The 26,323-nt window shown below is 43.5% G+C and overlaps 1 protein-coding gene across 4 annotated transcripts in view; it reads left to right on the forward strand.

Annotated features, from left to right (window-relative positions):
- FUT8 (fucosyltransferase 8) overlaps positions 1-26,323 on the forward strand; it is a 316,159-nt gene that overhangs the window by 119,032 nt on the left and 170,804 nt on the right. For 3 of the 4 annotated variants that reach the window (XM_073551365.1, XM_073551366.1, XM_073551364.1), the window contains one exon: positions 4,543-4,707. The exons of the other annotated variant lie outside the window; for it this stretch is intronic. In XM_073551365.1, the coding sequence (XP_073407466.1) occupies positions 4,543-4,707 (165 nt within the window). The remainder of the gene's footprint in view (positions 1-4,542; positions 4,708-26,323) is intronic. 4 annotated transcript variants of the gene reach the window in all.

A 26,323-nucleotide genomic window follows, 5' to 3' on the forward strand; every position in this document is an offset into this window, starting at 1 on the left:
CCGGCATGGTCCTCAGGTGCTTCTTCCTCCTTCCCTGTGCACAACGCACTGTGTTCCGGTGGTGTGTCTAGTTCACGCACTCTCCATTCTTAAAGGGGCAGCGCACACATGGTTAAAATCCCCCCTGCCAATAGCTGGTTGGCATCTTGTATATAAGGCACCCCTCAATAGGGAGGTGCCTGAGCCACCCCTATAGTTAGCATTAGCGGTGTTGGTGTATGCAACTGTATGTTGCAAGGTTCCTCGTCTGTTCTAAAGTTATTCTTGTATCGTGTGTCCTTTTAGTCCGGTATAGTTTGCCTGTGTTCCTGTCACCGATTCGGCGGCATCCTATTTCTGAATCCACTTCTGCGATATCTATACTCGAACCCTGGTCCCGTTGTGGCCAGTGCTGTGTCCGTTCTTACTGGTCCAAGTACGGTCAGCTCCAGAACTGTTACTGATATCTACTGGTCTGTACAAGAACCTACATCCACGTCATCCATACAGTCTGTCAGTCTCTGGTTCCTGTTAGTCATTGACCTCGGTCATCCTCAGCAGCTGCAGTACTGACACCTGCCTAGGAGGGGTTATGGTGGCTAACTGGAGCCCAGGTTGTCTCCACCATCTGGAGCTCCAGTAAATACCAGGTAGCTACACCCCTTTTTGGGCAGGTCCAGCCCACGTGAGCCACCTGTAGGCTTGACAACACTAGTATCTGAAATCCTGTTCATCCCAATAGCCATGCCCATTTTTAAAGCCATAACTCCTAAATACATCTCTCTCACCTCTTTATGCCGTTTTGAAGGGGCACAGAGATTTGACGACTCTCTTCCAAGAGTACTGGCAATCTCAGGCAAAGTTGACTAGCTTTGGAAATGCATTGTGTTACATAGCTTTGCTGGCTGTAACTCAGCTAACTTTGTGCTCCAGAGCTGAGCTCACAATTCTGCATTACTTCAATACAGATTTCTAGAATTCTTCTTGGCTTCATGAAGGTAAAGAACATCAAGACTCTCAGAAGTGATTTAGTGATCTACTAACTTGTCATGAACTGGAGGTGAGAGGTTGCTCCCCAGGTTGTCAGGGATTTATTATATCCCACCAATTGTCACAAATTTACTATTTATTTGTGGTCGTGGGTCATATAACCACCCACAACTTTTCTTTCCACCTTCAGTTCCGGTTTTGAAACTTACAACTCTCTGGCGCCCCCCCTTACCCTCAGATCAGTCAGGGAACTACACCTAGGATAAGTAGTCGCTAGAAAGGCTGCCTTGCCATGTACTGGCTATTGGGCACTCTGCATTGAGGGCAGTCTATATGTCCCCAGACCCTGGCCGGGTAATACACACATAAAACCTCCGTTCTGTCACTGCCAGAGTATCCCAAATACCCCAGACCAGTTTGCCGCGACCAGCTCCTCGTTCTACATAAAAATCAATATCGGGTCAGGTGCCAACCCACACGGTAGCGTAAATTTAGCACGGAGGACGTGGCCGTACGTTATAGAGTAAGTAAAACAAAGCTAGTACATTTTTATAGATTTACTCCAGAATATTTAGGCAGTTTTTACAAAAATATAAAAGATGTTACAAATGAGACAAGATACAGTATATACAGATAGTTGCAAAATAAACTGATTAAAATAAGAACTTGCTGTATATACTCGTGTATAAGCCGACCCCCCCTAATTTTGCCACAAAAAACTGGGAAAACTTATTGACTCGCATATAAGCCTAGGGTGGAAAATGCAGCAACTACTGGTAAATTTCAAAAATAAAAATAGATGTCAATAAAAGTAAAATTAATTGAGACATCAGTAGGTTAAAAGTTTTGAATCAGGAGCCCCATATAATGCTCTATACAGTTCATGATGGCCCCATAAGATGCTCCATACAAACACACCCCATATAATGCTCCATAAAAGCTAATAATGGCCCCATAAGATGCTCCATAGAATATGCTGCCCCATAAGATGCTCCATAGAATATGCTGCCCCATAAGATGCTTCACAGAATATGCCCCCATAAGATGCTCCACAGAATATGCCCCCATAAGATGCTCCACAGAATAGGCCCTCCATAAGATGCTCCACAGAATAATCCCCATATGCTGCTGCAAATAAAAAAAATGACATACTCACCTCTCCGTCGCTGCTGGCTCAGGACCTGGCACCTGAGATATTCACCTGTGCATGTTCCCACGCTGTCTGTCCCACAGACAGAGGACGCGACAGACAGCGGTGAGCAGCGTGGGAACGGGGACAGGTGAATATCGCTATACTTACCCCCTCCTGGTGCGGTCTCTGCATCCCCGTTCTCTCAGTCTCCGGCGCCTGCTTTCAGCGGTCATGTGATACTGCTCATTAAAGACTTGAAAATGCACATATTCATGTCTGTAATGAGCGGTACCACATGACTGCTGAAGGCAGGCGCCAGAGACCGTGGGACAAGCAGGGGGGCTGCAGAGACTGCGCCAGGAGGGGGCAAGTATGATCTCTGACACCCCCGCCCCCCTCCCCCGCCGACCCTGGTATATGACTCGTGTATAAGCCGAGAGGGGGACTTTCAGACCCAAAAAATGTGCTGAAAATCTTGGCTTATACGATAGTATATACGGTACATATCTCAGTCAATGGCACGCCATATGGAGGAAGGGGGAGGGGCGCCTTCCCCAAGGGAAAATGGTCTATCAGCATAGCTTCCTGCCTGGCACCCCACTTCCTACAGTCTTATGCCTTTCCCTGGGTGACCTCACTGGATGGGCGGAGCTATGGAATACACTCCCCTTTTCAAAGTTACTAACAAACTTATGAGAGCCATAACTCTGGCTGCGAGGCTCACAGCATGCCGGCAGGAGTGTTATAGTTTTTCTGACAAAATTAGCTTTCATTCAAGTCTAATACATGCCGTGGCTGTGTGATACGGTCGGGTAGAAATCCATTTCTCGGATTCTGGTGGTCGCCAAAGTTGAAAACCCACCTGTGGTGGATAGCTTTAATGATGTAGATCCCAAAATATAAATTTCCTGCCTCTATGCCTAATCTGCGTTATTATATTCTAGTTTGATTAGATTAAAGAACATGCGCTACAGGCAGACCGGATTTTGCTGGTCAATAAGCCACATTCCCTCCGTCGGGGGAAAGAGTGGGGTAGAATTACACAGTGCAGCTGTGTGCCTGGAGAAACGAAAGGGGATAAGGGCAGCATGTCCTCTTACAAACCAAGGAGATGGAGCGGAAAGTTCTGGAGGTGTAATTAGAACAATAATAGAAAACCATTGGGGAAGAAGGCTCCCCACCAAAGGCATGAAAGCATGGCTGGGAGCAGAAGCTCCCATGGCTCTGGCCTTAGAGAACTGTGTACCCACCCAACCCTTATGCAGGGACTTCTGCAAAGCAGATTTGAGAGGGTTAATCTGGATTGGTTGTAGAGTTGTCCATGTGCCAATGACAGATGATCTACTATGTCGCAGAGTCCATGGTGCATGGACACATCGGCTCTACCTAATGTGGGAAAGGGGTCACCAGTTTAGCTGAATGTGACCAGTAAGACATTTGACAAGAGGCGGATTGGATTTTATAACTCTGTATCCCGGCCTCAGCCACAAAAATGTATGTCCTATCCACGTGGTATGCCATAAATATTGGCTCGCTGTGGACTCTCTCTCTAAAACGTGCTCTTATCTCCAAAACACGGCCCCAATTTCCACAGCTGTGAATGTGGAGGTGGTCGCCCATGTGCATCTCTATCCGAACAACGCATTAGTGATGAACATCACGGAGCTATTTTATTATACCGTAATCTATTTATTAGCCTAGTTTCACACTAGTGTTACCGGGCGCAGCGCACGGACGCCGCTAAGCTCTGCCCCCAGCCCCACCCCCTCTGGTCAGCTCCTCCTCTGATCGCATGATGCTGCAGGCGATCAGCGTACCCTATATTTAGCGTTGGGTATGCTGGCCATGTGCTGGTATGATTTTGCCGGCGCTTGCGCCCTTTTGGCACTGCGCCGAGCGCACAAAAACGCACTGTGTTGCATTTTTGTGCGCTCGGCGCAGCGCCAAAAGGGCGTATGCGCCGGCAAAAGTGTACCAGCGTACCCAAAGCTAAATATAGGGTATGCTGATCGCATGCAGCATCATGCGATGAGGAAGAGCTGACCGGAGGGGGCGGGGGCGGAACTTAGCGGCAGCTGTGCGCTGCGCCCGGTAACGCTAGTCTGAAAGTAGCCTTATTTGAAGCAATTTCTAAGATACAAAGTTATTCTGACAATAAAAGCTGAAATATGGAAAATAATAAATAAAATTAAAGCAAAAAAAAAAAAAGTCCATTTTTCCTTTTTGTTAGAGGAAGACATCTAAAAGAAATCAATATAAAATGCAAAAATGCATGTGGCCATCAGTTACATCTGATTTAAAAGATCAAATAAAAGTACTGACTTCTAATCCTTCTCTTAATCCACCTGCGGAAATAATACCCGGGAGAAAGCTCAGAAAGAACCTCTCCGATGTAATCTCGGGAACCACCATCTGAGGAATAAGTTACTGGGTTATTTCAGAAACAGTTCTGGAGATCGACCGGGACACGGACTGGAGATCGACCGGGACACGGACTGGAGATCGACCGGGACACGGACTGGAGATCGACCGGGACACGGACTGGAGATCGATCGGGACACAGACTGGAGACCGCTGCAGCGGCTGGAAGGATGGAGTATACGAGCGTATGTATTAAAACTGGTGGATTCCGCAAGGTTACTATGCAGCGGTTTGTAAACTGACGCTCACCTGCTTTCTCTGCACTACCGCTCCCAGCTTCTCTTGGGTGATATGGTAATTCTGCACAATTGTCACAATTTGGGGTAGACAGTTTTAATGGTTAATCTAACATAAATTGGGAGATTGCAGTCCAGCATTTCCCTGGTGGATTTATTTTTCCGATTGCCATCAGACCAGTATGCCCCAGAAAATGCTTGTAAAAACACAAGATGTTCTAGCTTGTGGCACTCTTCAGCCTATGGACACATTTTTGCTGCTTTTGTTTTACTTTGCAGATGTTTTAATGCAAGTTTTTTCTTACTTTTTGGCTTCTACATCCTCTGTATATCATTGTACATAGCAAACTGTAGAATAAGTCACTGGTGATTTAGTCAGTAAGTTTGTGTAATGGCAGAGTCTGTAACTTTTATGTATTATCTCTTTAACCATTTTCTAAGTTGTTTTATGACAATTTGATCATTGATATAGTCTTAATAAGCACCTGTCCCTAGCTCAAGTGTCCAGTTTATGCTCTTTTTATTTTTTATTCACGCTCCCCTTAATGATGCACTATTTGCTCTTTTTTAACTCTACCACACAGTTTTAGAGATATGGGTCTTTTAAATAGTTGCTACAATTTGGTTTCTGGTGTCTTTCGACAGCTCTTTGGTCTTCACAGTAGTGGAGTTTGGAGTGTGACTGTTTGAGGTTGTGGACATGTGTCTTTTATACTGATAACAAGTTCAAATAGGTGCCATTACTGCAGGTAATGAGTGGAGGACAGAGGAGCCTCTTAAAGAAGAAGTTACAGGTCTGTGAGAGCCAGAAATCTTGCATATTTTTAGGTGACCAAATGCTTCTTTTCCACCATAATTTGTTAAATAAATCTTGCCAAATCAGACAAGGTGATTTTCTGGATTTGTTTTCTCAGTTTTACTCTCATATGTCGGCGCTATAGAAATACAATTTATTATTATTATTATTATTATTATTATTATTAATATTATTATTATAGTTGTGGTCTACCTATGATGTCAATTACAGGCCTCTCATCTTTTTAAGTGGGAGAACTTGCACAACTGGTGGCTGACTAAATACTTTTTTCCCCACTGTATGTACTGTGATACTTAGAGTATATAGACACTAAACTGTCCAAAAAATTTTTAAATGAAATCCTCTTGCAAAAAATACTTTTTATTAAATCTATACAAGACATTAAAGTAAAACTGTACTTCCAACAAACTTTTCCTAAATTAATAGTGCATGCCAATTTACAGTGATTTCTTATGTGAGAATTCTGCTTCTTTCTCCACTTATGAGGCAATTCGTTCTCTCCCTTTTGTCTCCTTAGCTTGCCATCTGGGCTGAAAAAATACAGCTCAACTTTGCCTTTCTGAACTGTTAGCTCAGTAAGGGGTCAGGTTATGCAACCTGTTACACTCTTTAGGTAAAAAAGTGGGAAGGAGTAATGAGCAGCCGAGGTGGACAAAGAAAGGTCTTACTGAGCTTTCTAACATGTCTCTTACCTCACCTCAGAGTAGGTTTCATATCTACACTGCTCAGAACTGCTGTACAATTTCCTCCATGCTTCTACTGCTTTTGTCTATGTCCTAACTAAAGCTTGACGAGCAGAGATCCCTTTTTATCATAGCAGATAGTTTTCCCCAGCAGCTAATAATGCTAAGAAGATTTTATGTGACTTCTAAACCTTGGTAATGAACATAATTCCCACCATAGAGAATGACGTGAAGAGATGAAATTGCATTTGTTTAAATCCATGGCAGTTGAGATACCTCTGTGGCAAAATTACACGAAGCAACTTTTCAGGCTCTCGTCCTTCTTCAGGGTATGGGAACTGGAATTTACTTGTGTGTGGGAACAAAGATTAGAAGTATGAAGACATGGGTTTTTTACAGCTTTGTGGGGTTATATAGTTTACTCTGGGGAACCAAGGTATGTTCATAAAGGGGGGCACTGTGGTACCAAAGCACCTTATCCATGGATCCTTTCATGCAGATATTGATCCATGGGCCATCATGTTTTGGCTGGTTGCACCCTGCTCTATATGGAAACTACAAGTAAAGTACAGTTACTGACACTGGATTACAACTTGAGAACCGTTTCGCTCCTACATCTTCCAAGTACTACGATACATAGCGATATTCTTGCTGTAAATATATATTTCCTCCCACCAACTCATCACTAAATTAGGGAGAGAAGGGGAGTATTTCATTCCCATGGAAGCTTTTGTCTTTTGTAAATGAAATTGATCATTAAAGCAGAAACAATTAGTGCAAATAAGAAATGATACAACTTCAGTGAAATTCTGTAGAAAATCTGGGGGGAAGTTACTATATTTTTCAAAATGCAATTTGAATGCTTCAAGAACTACATTGTGTAAGATAGATACATACACCGAGACAACATCACATACTAACCAGGTGAGTGTGCAGGACCAAACACACCATCTTTTGCCTTCATAGTTCATACTAGTACATACATCAGTCTCTTAACATACATTTATGAAGAAGATCACTGCTACTTATTTTTGGAATTTTAACCCATTTAAACCTCTTGTTCTCAAAGATTTGCCCACATCTGGTTAAATTTCATTAACTTGATACAACTAATTATGTGCTGTGCCTACCGAAATGACTGACTGTGTGTATGCGCCTTACCTTTTATGGTGTTGTCATGATTACGGGTTGTCATGATTACGGGTGTATCACACCAGCCGCACACTTGGCTTCTTTGCAATGCAGTCCCTGTGACGATATCATCTGTTTTTGATCTTAAACTTATGGATTTGAGTTAATTCACTAATATAGGGAAGTCTTATCCCTTGAATCTGGATTCCTCCTTTTTGCCATTTCTGCTGCGTACAAGCACAGACGCCTTCTTCTCCTCCTGGACCATTTTCACACTGCAGTGAGCTGGCTTTTTCCTTATTTGTTTAATTACTACACATATCAGGCTGAAAAACTAGTGGGAAAGTAGTGTGTACAAGTTTCTAAAACCGAGCTGCCATCAGTCAGCTATGTTATGGACTCACTTAAAGGGGTCACTTCTGGCGTGTGCCATAGGTTGCAATTACAAATGCAAAATCTGCAATATATGTCCGAAACACCCAACTCATTTAGATTTTTTATTTTGGGGTTTTTTTGTTCCTGTATGCTCACAGATGGTGTTAGCAGGTCCTTCGACAGTTCCTAGAAGCTGCTAAATCTTTCCACCCATGTGGTTTCGTATGTAAAAATGTGTTGATGCTTCTTCTGATGTGGCTTGACAATGGCCGCAGCCACCTATGGATCTAAGGCAGCTGCATGAATCACGACATGATCCTAAAAGAAACAAAAGTCTAAAAATACATTATATCTAGTTTCTGATGATTCTAATCATATAACAGATATAAATTCTCTGCCGATCTGTGTTTGTCTGGTTTCTGCATCATGTCTGCAGGAAGCTATAATAAGTCTCATACATAAGCGTGGGTAAACTCTAGCTAAAGAGCCATGGGGGGGTCACTGTGGGGGCCACAAGAAGCTTCGGATGGTCACTTAAATGTAGATATTCTAAGTATGCTTTTTTACATGACTACAGTCAAGTTAAGCTTCAAAAATTTTCATTTTTGCAATATTCTTGTAAGCTTGTCATTAGAAATAATGTTCTGGGGCCATGGGGCTTTCCAAGGCAGCAGATGTGTTGTGGGCTGGCCACTGTACTTTTAAGGTCAGGGACGCATTGGGAGGTTTCACCGTGACGTGGCAGTGGGCTTGAGACAATCTAATCGGCATACTCTGTGTTGGAAATTTTTGTTTAGCTGCAATAGATATGTGATATTATAGGCCACAAGATACAATAATAAATATGAATGTCACTACAAAAAAGCAACAATAATGAAATATAATAAAGTGACTAAGTGCTACAAAATTGTCTGCAAAAAGTGACTCCTTGCAAATATATATATAAACCCATAATATATATGTTTTTGCACTGAGTCAATTTTTGCTTATATTTATTATTGGATCTTGTGACCTATCATATCACATTTTACACCGTGAGCCCCCCTTTTTGGTAGTACTTTATTTTTTGCAATAATTTGGTTTTTAATATTTTTTTGTGTTTATTTTTTATGATATATTTATAAAAAAAATATTTTTGGTGCTTTCTTGGGATTTGCATATACATAAGATTTTTACAATATTTTTATCTTTGATTTATACATTGTGAATGCATTTTTTGGGCTAGTCTACCAATTATTATATTATAATCCGCTATGTAGGATATTATATTTCAATTCAAGATACGTGCTCCATTTATTTTTATTTTTTATCATTTGCTATTTCAATAAAAAAAAGTCAATATTATTTACTATTTTGTCTTTATTGCACAATTTTTTTATATGATCCTAATCTATTTTTAGTGCTTGACTCTTATTTTCTATATAATTTGTTCCATTTCTGATTATATGTGCTGCTCAAGGAGTTTGGAAGCAAATGGGAGCAAAGATATGGGGAGATAGCTGGAAATAGCGCTCGGGTCAAGGGATGGCTTTTTGAGGATAGGTGTGATTGTGGCATTTTGAAAGCAGTGGGGAAGGTACCAGAAGTTAGTGATAGGTTGAAGTGATGGGTTAGGGATGGGATAAGTGTGGTGGTGAGGTTGGGGAGGAGATGGGATGGGGTCAAGTGCACAAGTGGTGAGGTGAGATTTGGAGAGAAGATGAGCAAGCTCTCCGGTCATTTTGGGGATGGAAGTTATGAGGTTAGGGCATTTGTCTGGTATACAAAGGGGTTGTGGGTGGTCAGACAACAAAGACTTGACTTGTTTGCCATGCACTTCAAAAATAAGATAGACCAAAGTCCTTGGTAGAGAGGGGGCAGTGGTGGGCGGAGGAGGGAGTTAAAAGTATTGAACAACTGTTTAGGCTTGTGGGATAAGGAAGATACAACGGAGGTAAAGTAGGCCTGTTTAGCAGAGGTCCGAGTTGATTTGAATGCGGTGTAGTCATCTTGCAAATGCGTTTTCTTCCAATGCCGCTCTGCAATTTTGTATACTTGCCAAAGCTTTTTAGTGATGTTATTGTGCCTGCGTTTGATTTGTCGCTCTCTGCTTTGCATGACAGGGGCGACCGAGCTGATGAAAGAGTGGCATTGTAAAAACTAGTGGCAGTGTCTTTGTCGTGGAGTGAAGAAATGGAGGACAGCGGTAGAATAGAGTCAGAGAGTGTGCAAGTATCTAGATGTGCGAGGTTCCTGCGGGGTGTGCAAGTTTGTGTACATTTGTGACAGGTGAGGAGGACAGTGATGAGAACGTGAATAGATGGTCGTGTGTGTGGGTGGCTAAGGAGGACCATTGAGTAAGTCCAAAAGATGAGGTGAGCGACACAAGTTTTGAGGCTGCTGACTGGTGTGTGTCAATGGGGATGTTAAAGTCATCCATGGTGATGTTGGGAATGTCAGTAGAGAGAAAATGAAGCCAGGTGGAGAACTGGTCAATAAAGACAGTGGTCGGGCCTAGAGTCGGTATACGACAGGCACTTGGAGGTTACAGGGAGAGTAGATACGTACAGAGTGGACTTCAAAAGAGGGGAGGATAAGGGAGGGAAGAGTGGGATTGGATTAAAGGTACAGTTGGAAGAAAGGAGAAGGCCCACTCCTCCACCATGTCTGCTGCCAGAGTAGTGTGGGTGAAGTGAAAGCCGCTGTAACATAGCGCAGCAGGGGAGGCTTTGTCGGAGGGTGTCAGCCATGTTTTGGTGAAGCTCAGGAAGGAAAAATTACGAGAGGTAAAGAGGTCGTGAATCACATGGAGTTTATTGCAGATGGAGCGGGGATTCCAGAGTGATCCAGAGAGAGGGAGCAGGGTGATGGGCGTCAAGGGCACAAATTTTGAAGTGGACAAGATTTCTGGTGTTTATATTGGGTTGGCAGCGATAGAAGGGGGTAATAATGGGAAGTATGACATCTGGGGTCCCGGATTGGGAGATATGTCGCCAACAGTGAGGAGAAGCAGAGAGAGCAGGTGGGAGAAGGAGAGTGGGTGGCTTGTTTTATGTTTTAGTAGGAGAGCAGTGATGTTGAGGAGGAGGTCAGCAGAAGGAGGTCAGGTGGGGAGGCAAGAGGGAAGGAGAGATTATTATTTGGTTTGATGGTGCTGAAGTTTGCGGCTAGTGAAGGAGAGTGCGGAGTAATGGAGCCAAAACTTTTAGGGCATATGTCAGCATGGTGAGAGTAAGTGTGGAAGAAGAGATAGAAATTTAGTACATGGCACTGCTGAGATGTTATGGAAGCCCAGGTTGCTTTGATAGCAGCAATCAGCTTGTCTACGTTGTGATACTGTTGTTTTTAAACCAGGTATTGGTACTTTTGGCAGCGTGGACAGGTGCTAAGTCCTGTTGGAGATTGAAATTTCCATCTCCAATAAGCTTGTCGGCAGAGGGAAGCATGAAGTGCTCTAAAATTTTCTGGTAGATGACTTTGGTCTTGATAAAACACAGTGGACCTACACCAGCAGATGACATGGCTCCCCAAACAATCATTGATTGTGGATACTTCACACTAGGCCTTGGAAATCAAGGTCCCAGAGTCTGGAGGGAGAGTGAAAAGGCACACAATCCAAGCTGCTTGAGGTCTATTGTGAAGTTTCCACAATCAGTGATGGTTTGGGGAGCCATCATTTTTTCAAGCTGGTGTTGTAAGCTATTATAATTTACTGGGATAATGACTTTTGGGTTTTCATTGGCGGTAAGCCATAATCATCAATATTAATAGAAATAAACACTTGAAATAGATCAATATGTTTGTAGTTACTCTATATAATATTTGAGTTTCACGTTTTCAGTCACCCATGACTGCACCTTTCAAGGACAAGAAACCTTCAAAATTAAAAGGGCGGCTCCTCTCTCTGCATCAGGTGGTTTCCTGTCTTTGATAGGGAATCCTCAAGATAACATCAGGAAGTTAAGAGGATGCCTGAGCCAGGGATGACCGGGGTTTGGCAGATCGAAGTCTGTTGTGGCTGTCGCCCAATGCCGGTAGCGCCTCGGAGGCCAAGATATCGTGCCCTCCCTGAGCGAAGCGTGGGGAGGCTTTTTGCCATGCCATGCTGCCCGGGAACACATCGGTGCTCAGGTGAAAGAAATATAGGAAGAGGATGCCTGGGGTGGTCAGATTTGGCTGACAACTGTCCGCTACGGCCACCGCCAAGGTGCCGGTAGCGCCTTGGCCTTCCTGAGCGATTATGGGCTGGACTCCGGGACATCGGGTCCAGACCTCACTTTCCCTGGCAGAGTCAATGACGGCCTGGTTTAGTAAGAAGCGGCGGCTGCAGTAAGCTCACCCATTGGCGCAATTGGTCCTTCCTTCATCAGGAGCGTGTGTACAAGGAGTTGCTTCCAGTGGCGCGTACCGGAAGTCACGCTCCGATGACGCGTGGGTCAAAGAGCCCGTCCCGTAAGTCGTGTTCCGGTGATGTATGAAGCTCAATCGCACGCTGGAAGTCATCTGGATGGGGATCCCACTGGGGCCACCAATAGAAAAAAAAGATAGGGCAGGGATCACCGGCAGTCAGCAGATGGCAACATGGAGGCTCAGACACCAGAGCAACAGCCAGTGCAGGAGCAACAGGAGTTGCCCCAGAAGCAAGGACCCCAGCAGCCGCGTCGCAGCAGCAGTGGAGGCCACTCGGGCGCCACATGGGCGGACCATTATAGTACTAGAAAGGTGTCGATAGTCTACGGGGGAGACCTTTCTGACATCATCCAACCTCCAGATCCGATACCCATATGAAGTGTCCGCGTGGTGAGTGATCTACGAGAAAGTGCAGTACGCTAATGTCTGTTTTCTCTTTCTCTTTTTTCTCTGGCTGTCTCTCTTCAATCTCTGCCTCTCTCTTTTATTAGTGGGACAGAGAGTAAGGGGTCCCTAGGAAGTCCCCTAATTTTTCGACAAATCTAAGGTCGTTAATTTGGTCTGAAGTACGGAAGACTTAGCACACTGGGGGCCCCTACAGAAAGTAACAGTAGGGGGAGAGGCTCAGTCCATCCCTTTCAACACCAGAGGAGTGTACAGGGTCAGATTTGGGAGACTCTGACCAAACAGACAGCAGTTTAGAGGAAAGATGCTGTTTTCCGGTTGAGGAAACGGATACGTTAATTAAAGCTGTCTGATCCACGATGGGCCTAGTGGACCCGAAGGCCAAAAGATCAGCCCAGGACCTTATGTTTGGAGGCTTGGAGAGAAAGAAGTGCAGGAGCTTTCCAGTGAATGAGCAGATTCGGAGCCTCATAAAGAGAGAATGGGAAAGGCCGGACAGAAAGGTGCAAGTTCTCATGTCCCTTAAAAGAAAATATCCGTTTGTGGAAGTACCATGCTCCTCTTGGGATAAAGTCCCAAAGTTAGATGTTGCTGTGTCCAAGATTTCAAGGAAGTTTTCCCTCCCGTTTGAAGATCTGGGATTGCTAAAAGAGCCTATGGACAAGAAGATGGACAGTTTCCTTAAGGCAGTTTGGGAATTTTCTGCTGGAACCTTAAGACCAGCCATTGCAGCCACAGGCATGACTAGATTCTTAAAGGTCTGGCTGGACAACTGTCATGATCCCAGTGCAGGTTTTTGACCTGCATGCCAGGGGTTAATGTCTTGAGCCCAGTGCAGGCTTTGACCTGCACACCTGGGGTTAATTATTGTGGCCTCTCTTTGGTTCGGGGAGAGCTTCTTATGGCCCTGGGAAGCTCCAATCCCCATCAGTTATACTGTTGCCTGTTGTGAATTCTCTTACTTCTGAGTCAGGGCTCCGTCTCGTGGTTACTGTGGGTAGTGGAGCTGGCTGGATTGATAGAGGTCTGCCACCTGATGATGATGATGATGATGATTGGAGATCTGGGGTTACTGATTGGAGTATTTAAGTCAGCAGGCTTCCTTCAATCCCTGCTGGTGATTAGTTTTCCTGTGAATTCTGAGGTCTGATATCTCCTGCCCTGATCCTGCATTTTTTCAGTTAAGTTGTTCATTTGCTAATCCTTTGCAATCCTATCTAGTCAGTTCGGGCCCCATCATTTGCTCTGTCTATTTTCTGCCTGCGTTTGTTTCATTTTGTCTCACCAACAATATATGTTTGGGGGCTATCTTATTTATTTGGGGTTCTACTTCGGGGCAGTTTAGATTTCACCTTTCTTCCTTTAGGCCTCGTTAGTTCTCCGGCTATGTCGAGGCATCTAGGGCGTCGTAGGTAAGCTCCACGGCTACTGTTAGTTGTGTTGTTAGGATTAGGGGTCTGCAATCCGCTAAGTTACCAACCTTTCTGGTTTCCTGGTGGCCTAGCCTATTCCTGCCATCCTCCTCGGTGACCTGTTCATAACAGTTGCCCTTGGCTGAATGTGGTGACCTCTGTGTGCCAGTGCCTTGTGCCTGTCTACTAGCTTGATTCTATGGTTCTGATCCGGTTCTGTCCCCCGTTGTGAGTTTGCCTTTTGATTCTGTACTGTGTATCTGCTTCTCTGGTTTCTGACTCCTGCTATGTCCTGATTATCCGTTCTGTCTAATCCTTTGGTACTGTCGTGCTATCTAGTGCTTTGACCCTGGCCTGACCTGGTTTACGTACCTGTCTATGCCCCTTGGTAACTTTGTCCCGTAGTTACCCTTCTAGGAGTTTTCCTTCAGCTCCTACCTCTCTGGAGTTTAGGCCACGCCCCCAGCAGTCACGTGCTTAAGGTCCTGTTGGTCTGAAGCACGTATCATCACTGCTGCTGCCCCGCTCCACAGGTATCTTAGAGCATAGTTTGTCTTACTCAGGACACATGCACTGGCTCAGTGAGCAAGAGCAGTGCGGTGTTCTGACAACAACTTTGAAGACCAGCTGGAACAGCGATTTCCGAGAGACACCATCCTAGCTGCCGTTCCCACCATTAAGGCTGCAGCAGCATTTCTGGCAGAGGCCTCGGCAAAGTTGGCTGCTAAATCAGCGGCGTTAGCCAATGCAGGGCATCGGGCGGTTTAGCTAAAGTGTTGGCCAGGGAACATGCAGGCCAAAGATTAAACTCTGCTCCCTCCCCTGTGAAGGATGATTCCTGTTTGGGCCGGCTCTATATGAAAACCTAGAGAAAATGGGGGATAAAAAGAAGGGTTTTCCTAGAGCTCCCTTTCCATCCTTTCTACGGTCCTGTCAGAAGGGACACAGATCCAGCAGACAGTCATACAGAGACCGGGACAACCCAGAGAAGCAGTCCAGAGGGGGAAGAGGTTCCTACATTGGAAAACCTGCCTGAGAGACCAAGAAACCCCCCCCCCCCCCCCCAATTGACTTTCTTTCCCTGGTAGGAGGGAGATTTCTTCCAGTGCCTGGATCCTCCAGATTGTAGGATTATTGTTATTATTATTATTGTTATTATTATGCATTTATATAGCGCCATATCAGTCCTAAAACTAAAATTTCATACTCCATCACCACAGAGATATTTACAGACCCCGGTGCAACCTTCCCAACAAAAGCAATTTGCTCTAGAGAGCGAGATTCTATCCCTAGAGGAAAAACATGTACTGGAAGAAATTCCCTTAGGGGAAAGGGTTTCTATTCCCCACTATTTCTGATTAAAAAAAAACAGATGCATCATGCAGGAACATTATAAACCTGAAGGCCCTAAACAAATTTTTGATAATACCTTCATTCAAGATGGAGTCAGTGAGGACAGTGGTGAAGGTTCCTTTTCCACATTGCTACATGGCGGTCCTGGACCTCAAGGATGCCTATTATCATGTTACCATCTGCAAGCAAGATCGAAGGTTCCTCAGAGTGGTGGTACAGATTCGGTCACAAGTAAAGCACTTCCAGTACAAGGCTTTCCCGTTTGGGCTAGCAATAGCCCCCTGGATTTTTACAAAACTGATCGCGGAAGTAACTTCCCATCTCCGAGAGAAGGATGTCTTAGTGATACCTTATCTAGATAATTTTCTGATTGTGGGGGATTCTGTTTTCCAGTGCCAGGAGCAAGTCAGAATAGTCAGAGACACTTTAGAGACTCTGGGGTGGCATCTAAACCTACAAAAATCCAGGTTAGAGCCAGTGACAACACAGATCTTTTTAGGCTTGGTATTGAACTCAGTAAAAAAGGAATATCGCCTTCCAGAAGAAAAAGAAAAAAATTTCATAAATCTAATTTCGACATCAATGGCAAATCCGAGAAGCAATGTGTGTTATGAATGGGTCACCGAGGAGGATGGCAGGAACACGCTAAGCCACCAGAAAACCAGAGAAGTTGGTAACTAAGCGGATTACAGACCCCTGATCCTATCAACACAACTTGCAGTAGCCGTGGAGCGTTCCTACTATGCCCTAGACGCCTTGGCACAGCCGGAGAACTAACTAAGCATAAAGCCAGAAAGGTGAAATCTAAACTGCCCCGGAGCAGATCCCCAAAGGAATAGATAGCCCCCAAACATATATTGTCGGTGAGACAAGATGAAACACAAACACAGGCAGAGAACAGACTGAACAAGCTGTCTAGACAGTACATGACAGGAAAGATACTGTCTGCAATCACGCACAAAACCCTAGAAAAATCCAACACCTCTGATATACAAAAAACCTGAGGCCACATGACCTCACCCCTGCTAGATCAGCACTCTGGTATGAACTGGAAACAAAGCAAAAGATACTAACATAACAGGGGACTGAACAAACTGACACAAGCTGTAACATATGAGCGAGGCCCAGCGCTGCCCCCAGCAGGGAGTACACTGAACCCTAGCAACAAAGTAGAAAGCAAAAAAAAAAGGCACAACCAGATTAGATGCAAAGGATTAGCAAAAGAATCACTTAATTGAACCTTGCAGATCAGGCAGGAGACAAAAGAACTCCAAATGCACAAGGAGGAAATCACCAGCAACAACCAAGGGAAGCCTGCTCAATTATATGCTCCCAGTCAGTAATCCCAGGTTCCCAATTATCATCGTCAGGTGGCAAACTTCCATCAACCTGGCCAGATCCAATACTCCCAGTAACGAGCAGAGGGAGCTCCGGCTCAGAAGTCCGAGCAAGGGAATTCACAACAGATGTCGCTGTAGGGGTCCCTAACCACCTGTATACCAGCGGTAAAATGGGCCCAGTTCCAAACACGAGAGCATCAGTGGTGCGAAGAAAGGAATTGATTTCCGAAACGCACGTCGGGGTGTGCACGTCATCTAGGACCTTGCTGACCTTAAAGGTATAGTGCCCCATTTTTCCCCTTGTATTGGCACCTTGCACTTTTAGTGTTCAAAAGCTCTAATTGTCTTTCTTGGTTTTGATACTGCTGCACTTGAATTGTCACTACTGAGGAGCAATTTCTCCTCACATGAATTGGTTACAAATTTATTTTTTGCCAGCTTTTTTCCCTACTTTTTGCATGTATCTATCTATCTATCTATCTATCTATCTATAATATTATTGCTTTTGATGTAATTCACTTGTGGCTGCTTTATATATTTTTTGTACACCTTTAATATTTTTTTTTGGTATCTACTTTTTCTTTTTTGGGGGCTTTTTATGTGATCACATTTATTTTAATATTTTTAATAATTCTGTTTGTGATCAATAATTTTCTATCCTTTTTTCCTTTGATCCGACACTTATTATATTGGATTCATATATATGATTATATATATCTCTTTCTCTTATGTACTGTCTTATGTACGTTCCTGATACATGTACGTTTTTTATACAGTACTACTGTTTGCCACTGTTTATTTAATAAAGGCAATTTTATTTGAATATTTCTTGTCGGTATTTTTATGATCATCAACCTTTCGTGATTTCTTTTAGAGTATCTAAAAAACTATAGCAAGGTGTGTTAGAGTGGCCAACAAACTAGGATATGTCAGTGCAGGTTCGGCCATTCCTGAAGGTCTGAAGACCAATTCCACGGGAGCTACGGCGACATCCTGGTTGGAAAGAGCGGATTCCTCCATCAACCAGATTTGTAAGGCGGCCACATGGCCCTGTCCTTCCACTTTCTTCAAACACTATAGGTTAGACCTGTCTGCCTCCTCTGGCCTCACATTCGGGAGAAGGGTTCTACAGGCTGTGGTCCCTTTCTAAGACTATGAATCTCTGAAATTCTCTCGTGGTGCTGTCATGGTTGACTGAAAAAACAGGGGCATTACTTACCTGGTAATGTGTTTTTATCGTAACCCATGACGGCACCCTTTTATTCCCTCCCTATTTGATCACTCATTTTGGTTCAGTGAATCTTAGTTATTAGACACTTCCTTGAGTGTGGATAGATAGGATTAAATGTAGATATGGATGTATTATTTTGTGTGTTCACTAATCTGCGGAGTTACTCTCGTGCCATGTAGAACAACTGATGCGGAGAGAGGAGCCGCCCTTTTTGTCTTGAAGGTTTCCTGTTCTTGAAAGGCGAATTCCCTCTCTCGTGGTGCCGTCATGGGTTATGAAAAAGCACATTGCCAGGTCAGTAATACCTGTGTTTTTTTATTGAAGAACTGAATTAAATTAACTTTTTGATGATATTCTAATTTTGGGAGATGCACCTGTAGGTGCTGTTTCGCCTGGTTTTGGTCTGACGGCTGTGGATTACCGATGTGGCCTTTGGACCAGGATCCTGAATATCTTTATCATCTCAAGATGTTTACCCTGATGGTGACCTTATCAAAAATATTTGGAGGACTCTAGTTCAGTGACAACATTGGTAGTCTGTGGCCACGTGACTGAAGCCTTGAGAAACGCCACCTAACTTCCTCCAATATCCCCAACGTCGCTTAGTAGGCTGCTACTATGGTGAGACCATGCAGTGCTTTAGATAGGCAGTTTTCCATTATCTTCAGTTTTCCGGTAGTTTTTTTTTCCCTTCTCCCTTATTATGAACATATTCCATTTGATTTTCCGTGTTTGTTGCATCGCTCTTCATAAAGGTTTTCTTTAGGGAAAATTTTGCTTGAGTACCTAGCCGGTTATTTTTTTTCTCCCCTTCTTCTTTGACCTTTAAACGGAGTATTCTCTAATTGACAGCCAATGTCCTTCGTGTAGTTTTTTTAATGAGCACAAAACATTAGAAAGATTATTCAGGAACAAGAAATTGGATTTATTCTTCCTCTAAAACTGGCAACGTTAAGACGGTAACGTTTTTCTCTGGTTCACAAAAGACCTAAAGGATTTTCCACAAACGTCTCCTTTATGATAGGAAGTTCAAAGCTGTTTTGTCGATTGGAAGTTTTAGCTTTACAGCATTGCGTCGGGGTTTTAAGAGGAGCTGAAAAGAATTATCAAGTCACTATAGTCGACGGCAGAAGAATGTGAATAGGTTTCCTAATATTTTGTATTGTTCACTAATTCTTTTTATCTCGGGGATTTCAACTATTCATTGCTGGTTTCAGGAGGGGTGTTCGAGATTAGAAAATAGCATGGCTGCTTTCTTCCTGGAACAGCGCCCCCCATTGTTTGAGTCTGGCATTGCAGCCTTGCTCCACTCAAGTGCATGAAATGAGTATATTGTTTGTCTTTGTTACCTTTTGTTCAGCATTGCATAACATTAAAGTAATTTTCCCATCTCAAACGTGGATACAGGACACAGGATACCCACTTTCCACCACTGGGATCTGCATCCACGTTGAAAAATGGGCCCAACTGCTCACTGTCAGAAATGGGAGACATGTTCATGCAACCGTGGCTCTTTCCATTCATTTGTTTGAGAGTTCTTAAAATTGCTGAGATAACCCTGTTGAAGCTGCAATAACAGTGAAACACATAGAGCTAAATCATCTCTGCTATGGTGTTTTGTGTTAGATTCCTTATACCTCTTGCACTCAGATTCCCTGGTTTATGGGTGTTTTTATTACCCAGCATGAGATATTTCCAATTATTGTATTTGGATCATTATTTATAGGAATTGACCATAAAAATCTATAGTGGCACTTGTTGTTTTTGTCTGACTTGAGACTGGTGTGTTTTATGGTTTAGGAATTTTTAAGTGTTTTAGCATATTTTTCTGTATTTTTTGTAAAAGTAAAATGTGTTATATACATACAGTGTATATATATGCTCTGAAAATTGACACTGGCTTATAAACGAACTTTCGAGATGGCCAGTGCAAGCAAACCAAAACCTTGGGTGCATCCTATGTTCTACACCATAGCAAGCTTAGACCAATGTACGGTATATATGTGTGTATGTATGTATGTATATATATATATATATATATATATATATATATATATATATATATATATATATATATATATATATATATATATATATATATATATATACAGTGCCTACAAGTAGTATTCAACCCCCTGCAGATTTAGCAGGTTTGATAAGATGCAAATAAGTTAGAGCCTTCAAACTTCACACAAGAGCAGGATTTATTAACAGATGCATAAATCTTACAAACCAAAAAGTTATGTTGCTCAGTTAAATTTTAATAAATTTTAAACATAAAAGTGTGGGTCAATTATTATTCAACCCCTAGGTTTAATATTTTGTGGAATAACCCTTGTTTGCAATTACAGCTAATAATCGTCTTTTATAAGACCTGATCAGGCCGGCACAGGTCTCTGGAGTTATCTTGGCCCACTCCTCCATGCAGATCTTCTCCAAGTTATCTAGGTTCTTTGGGTGTCTCATGTGGACTTTAATCTTGAGCTCCTTCCACAAGTTTTCAATTGGGTTAAGGTCAGGAGACTGACTAGGCCACTCCAACACCTTGATTTTTTGCCTCTTGAACCAGGCCTTGGTTTTCTTGGCTGTGTGCTTTGGGTCGTTGTCTTGTTGGAAGATGAAATGACGACCCATCTTAAGATCCTTGATGGAGGAGCGGAGGTTCTTGGCCAAAATCTCCAGGTAGGCCGTGCTATCCATCTTCCCATGGATGCGGACCAGATGGCCAGGCCCCTTGGCTGAGAAACAGCCCCACAGCATGATGCTGCCACCACCATGCTTGACTGTAGGGATGGTATTCTTGGGGTCGTATGCAGTGCCATTCAGTCTCCAAACGTCACGTGTGTGGTTGGCACCAAAGATCTCGATCTTGGTCTCATCAGACCAGAGAACCTTGAACCAGTCTGTCTCAGAGTCCTCCAAGTGATCATGAGCAAACTGTAGACGAGCCTTGACATGACGCTTTGAAAGTAAAGGTACCTTATGGGCTCGTCTGGAACGGAGACCATTGCGGTGGAGTACGTTACTTATGGTATTGACTGAAACCAATGTCCCCACTGCCATGAGATCTTCCCGGAGCTCCTTCCTTGTTGTCCTTGGGTTAGCCTTGACTCTTCGGACAAGCCTGGCCTCGGCACGGGAGGAAACTTTCAAAGGCGGTCCAGGCCGTGGAAGGCTAACAGTAGTTCCATAAGCCTTCCACTTCCGGATGATGCTCCCAACAGTGGAGACAGGTAGGCCCAACTCCTTGGAAAGGGTTTTGTACCCCTTGTCAGCCTTGTGACCCTCCACGATCTTGTCTCTGATGGCCTTGGAATGCTCCTTTGTCTTTCCCATGTTGACCATGTATGAGTGCTGTTCACAAGTTTGGGGAGGGTCTTAAATAGTCAGAAAAGGCTGGAAAAAGAGATAATTAATCCAAACATGTGAAGCTCATTGTTCTTTGTGCCTGAAATACTTCTTAATACTTTAGGGGAACCAAACAGAATTCTGGTGGTTTGAGGGGTTGAATAATAAATGACCCTCTGAATAAACTTTTCACAATTTAAAAAAAAATTAAACAAAGAAATAACATTCTTTTTTGCTGCAGTGCATTTCACACTTCCAGGCTGATCTACAGTCCATATGTCACAATGCCAAGTTAATTCTGAATGTGTAAACCTGCTAAATCTGCAGGGGGTTGAATACTACTTGTAGGCACTGTATATATATATATATATATATATATATATATATATATATATATATATATATATATATATATATATATATATATATATATATATATATAATGTGTGTGTGTATATATATATATATGTGTATATATATATATATATATATATATATATATATATAATGCCTTATCATGTCTGTCTGTAACCGAAATCGCGGGCCGCTGATTGGTCGCGGCCGCCAGGCCCCCGCCAGGCCGCAACCAATCAGCGACAGGCGCAGCTGTTTGTAACGGTAAGCTGCGCCTGCCGCTGTTTGTTCGCAGCCGCCAGGCCAGCCTTAATCTGTAAAAAAGAGAATTAAAAGAAAAAAAAGTTATTCTCACCTTCCGACGGCCTCCTGTCTTCTTTCCACGCGCCCGGCCTCGCGTTCCGAGTAATGCTTTGCGGCTTAGACCGCTGATGACGTCACTCTCGCGAGAGCGAGAAAGAAGACCGACGTCATCAGCGGTCTAAGCCGCAAAGCATTACTGGGAACGCGAGGCCGGGCGCGTGGAAAGAAGACAGGAGGCCGTCGGAAGGTGAGAATAACCTAGATTGGTCGCGGCTACACGGAAGGGGGGTGAGGGGACCATGCATACCAGGAAAGGGGGGTGAGGGGACCATGCATACCAGGAAAGGGGGGTGAGGGGACCATGCATACCAGGAAAGGGGGGTGAGGGGACCATGCATACCAGGATTGGGGGTGAGGGGACCATGCATATCAGGATTGGGGGTGAGGGGACCATGCATACCAGGATTGGGGGTGTGAGAGGACCATGCATACCCCAAAAGGGGGGTAAGAGAACCATGCATATCAGGAAAGGGGGGTGAGGATATCATGCTTACCAGGATTGGGGAGTGAGGGGACCATACATACCAGGAAAGGGGGGTGACTGTGAGCATACATACCAGGATTGGGGTGTGAGAGTACCATACATACCAAGAAAGGGGAGTGAGGGGACCATGCATACCAGGATAAGGGGGTGAGGGGACCATGCATACTATGATTGGGGGGTGAGGGGACCAGGCATACCCCAAAAGGATGGTAAGAGGACCATGCATACCAGGATTGGGGGGGTGAGAGGACCATGCATACCAGGATAGGGGGGGTGAGGGGACCATGCATACCAGGATAGGGGGGTGAGGGGACCATGCATACCAGGATTGGGGGGTGAGAGGACCATGCATACCAGGATTGGGGGGTGAGAGGACCATGCATACCAGGATTGGGGGGTGAGAGGACCATGCATACCCCGAAAGGGGGGTAAGAGGACCATGCATACCAGGAAAGAGAGGTGAGAGGACCATGCATACCAGGATTGGGGGGTCAGGGGACCATGCATACCAGGATAGGGGGTTGAGGGGTAGCATGCATATCAGGATTGGGGGTTAGAGAACCATACATATCAGGATTGGGGGTTGCATTATTATTAAATCTTCAAAAATAAACTGCATATATATTCTAGAATACCCGATGCGTTAGAATCGGGCCACCATCTAGTATATATATATAATATACACAGTATATATATGTAAAAAAAATTAAGAGACCACCACATCAAAACCCTGTCTTGGGCAGCCCATTCTTGTGACCTGAAACCCACTGAAAACCTCTGGAATGTAATCAAGAGGATGATGGATAGTCACAAGCCATCAAACAATGAAGAACTGCTTAAATTTTTGATCCAGAAGCAGTGTGAAAGACTGGTGGAAAGCATGCCAAGACGCATGAAAGCTGTGATTAAAAATCATGGTTATTCCACAAAATATTGATTTCAGAACTCTTCCTGAGTTAAAACATTAGTATTGTTGTTTCTGAATGATTATAAACTTGTATTCTTTGCATTATTTGAGGTCTGAAAGCACTGTTTTTTCTTTATTTCTGACCATTTTTCTTTGACAGAAGAAAAATACAAAATTTATTGCTTGGAAACTCGGAGACGTCAGAAGTTTATAGACTTAAATAACAAGTTATATTTTACTCAAAAATATACTTATAAAGAGAAAAATCAGACAAACTGAACATTTGAAAGTGGTCTCTTAATTTTTGCAAGAACTGTGTGTCGCTCAGGTGCAACAGGTGGCAGTCAGGAGGCATGTTCCTTTTAACCCCTTCACCCCCAAGGGTGGTTTGCACGTTCATGACCGGGCCAATTTTTACAATTCTGACCACTGTACCTTTATGAGGTCATAACTCTGGAACGCTTCCATGGATCCCGGTGATTCTGACATTGTTTTCTCGTGACATATTGTACTTCATGTTAGTGGTAAAATTTCATTCAAATAACTTGCGTTTATTTGTGAGAAAAACGGAAATTTGGCGAAAATTTTGAAAATTTCGCAATTTTCCAACTTTGAATTTTTATGCCCTTAAATCACAGAGATACGGCACACAAAAAACTTGATAACTAACATTTCCCACATGTTTACTTTACATCAGCACAATTTTGGAACCAAAATTTTTTTTTGTTAGGAAGTTGTAAGGGTTAAAAGTTGACCAGCGATTTCTCATTTTTACAACACCATTTTATTTTTAGGACCACATCACATTTGAAGCCACTTTGAGGGGTCTATATGATAGAAAATACCCAAAAGTGACACCATTCTAAAAACTGCACCCCTTAAAGTGCTCAAAACCACATTCAAGAAGTTTATTAACCCTTTAGGTGCATCACAGGAATTTTTTTGAATATTTAAAAAAAAATGAACATCTAACTTTTTTTCATAAAAAAAATACTTCAGGTTCAATTTTTTTTATTTTACCAAGGGTAACAGGAGAAATTGGACTGCAAAAGTTATTGTGCAATTTGTCCTGAGTACGCAGATACCTGATATGAGGGGGGGAACCACTGTTTCGGTGCATGGCAGAGCTCAGAATGGAAGGAGCGCTGTTTGACTTTTTCAATGCAAAATTGGCTGGAATTCAGATTGGACGCCTTGTCACGTTTGGAGAGTCCCTGATGTACCTAAACAGTGGAAACCCCATACAAGTGACCCCATTTTGGAAACTAGACCCCCCAAGGAACTTATCTAGAAATGTGGTGAGAACTTTGAACCCACAAGGGCTTTACAGAAGTTTATAACGTACAGCGGTACAATTAAAAAATCATATTTTTTCCACAAAAATGATCTTTTCACCCTCAATTCTTATTTTTCCAAGGGTAACAGGACCCTAAAAGTTATTGTGCAATTTGTCCTGAGTACGCTGATACCCCACATGTGGGGGTAAACCACTATTTGGGCGCATGGCAGAGCTCGGAAGGGAAGCAGCGCCATTTGACGTTTTTGGCTGGAATTGAGATCGGACACCATGTCGCGTTTGGAAAACTCCTGATGTACCAAAACAGTGGAAACCCCCCACAAATGACACCATTTTGGAAACTAGACCCCCTAAGGAACTTATCTAGTTGTGTGGTGAGCACTTTGACCCCCCCAGTGCTTCACAGAAGTTTATAACGCCCGGGCGTGAAAATAAAAAATTCGTATTTTTTACACAAACATGATCTTTTAGTCACCATTTTTTTATTTTCCCAAGGGTACCAGGAGAAATTGGACCCCAAAAGTTGTTGTCCAATTTGTCCTGAGTATGCTGATACCCCGTATGTGGGAGAAAACTACTGTATGGGCACACATCGGGGCTCGGAAGGGAAGTAGTGACGTTTTGGAATGCAGACTTTGATTGGAATGGTCTGCGGGTGTCATGTTGCCTTTGGAGAGCCCCTAATGTACCTAAACAGTGGAAACCCCCCACAAATGACACCATTTTGTAAACTAAACCCCCCAAGGAACTTATCTAGATGTGTGGTGAGCACTTTGAACCCCCCAGTGCTTCACAGAAGTTTATAACGCCCGGGCGTGAAAATAAAAAATTTGTATTTTTTCCACAAACATGATCTTTTAGTCACCACTTTTTTATTTTCCCAAGGGTACCAGGAGAAATTGGACCCCAAAAGTTGTTGTCCAATTTGTCCTGAGTATGCTGATACCCCGTATGTGGGAGAAAACTACTGTATGGGCACACGTCGGGGCTCGGAAGGGAAGTAGTGACGTTTTGGAATGCAGACTTTGATTGGAATGGTCTGCGGGTGTCATGTTGCCTTTGGAGAGCCCCTAATGTACCTAAACAGTGGAAACCCCCCACAAATGACACCATTTTGTAAACTAGACCCCCCAAGGAACTTATCTAGATGTGTGGTGAGCACTTTGAACCCCCCAGTGCTTCACAGAAGTTTATAACGCCCGGGCGTGAAAATAAAAAATTCGTATTTTTTCCACAAACCTGATCTTTTAGTCACCATTTTTTTATTTTCCCAAGGGTACCAGGAGAAATTGGACCCCAAAAGTTGTTGTCCAATTTGTCCTGAGTATGCTGATACCCCATATGTGGGAGAAAACTACTGTATGGGCACACGTCGGGGCTCGGAAGGGAAGTAGTGACGTTTTGGAATGCAGACTTTGATGGAATGGTCTGCGGGTGTCATGTTGCCTTTGGAGAGCCCCTAATGTACCTAAACAGTGGAAACCCCCCACAAATGACCCCATTTTGATAACTAGACCCACTAAGGAACTTATCTAGATGTGAGGTGAGCGTTTTGAACCCCCAAGGGCTTCACAGAAGTTTATAATGCCAGGGCATGAAAATAAAAAAATCGTATTTTTTCCAGAAACATGATCAATTAGTCCCCAATTTTTTCATTTTCCCAAGGGTAACAGGAG

This window comes from Dendrobates tinctorius, unplaced genomic scaffold (assembly GCF_039654945.1).
Source record: "Dendrobates tinctorius isolate UK_male_01 unplaced genomic scaffold, ASM3965494v1 ptg000175l, whole genome shotgun sequence".
In the NCBI taxonomy this organism is placed as follows: domain Eukaryota; kingdom Metazoa; phylum Chordata; class Amphibia; order Anura; family Dendrobatidae; genus Dendrobates; species Dendrobates tinctorius.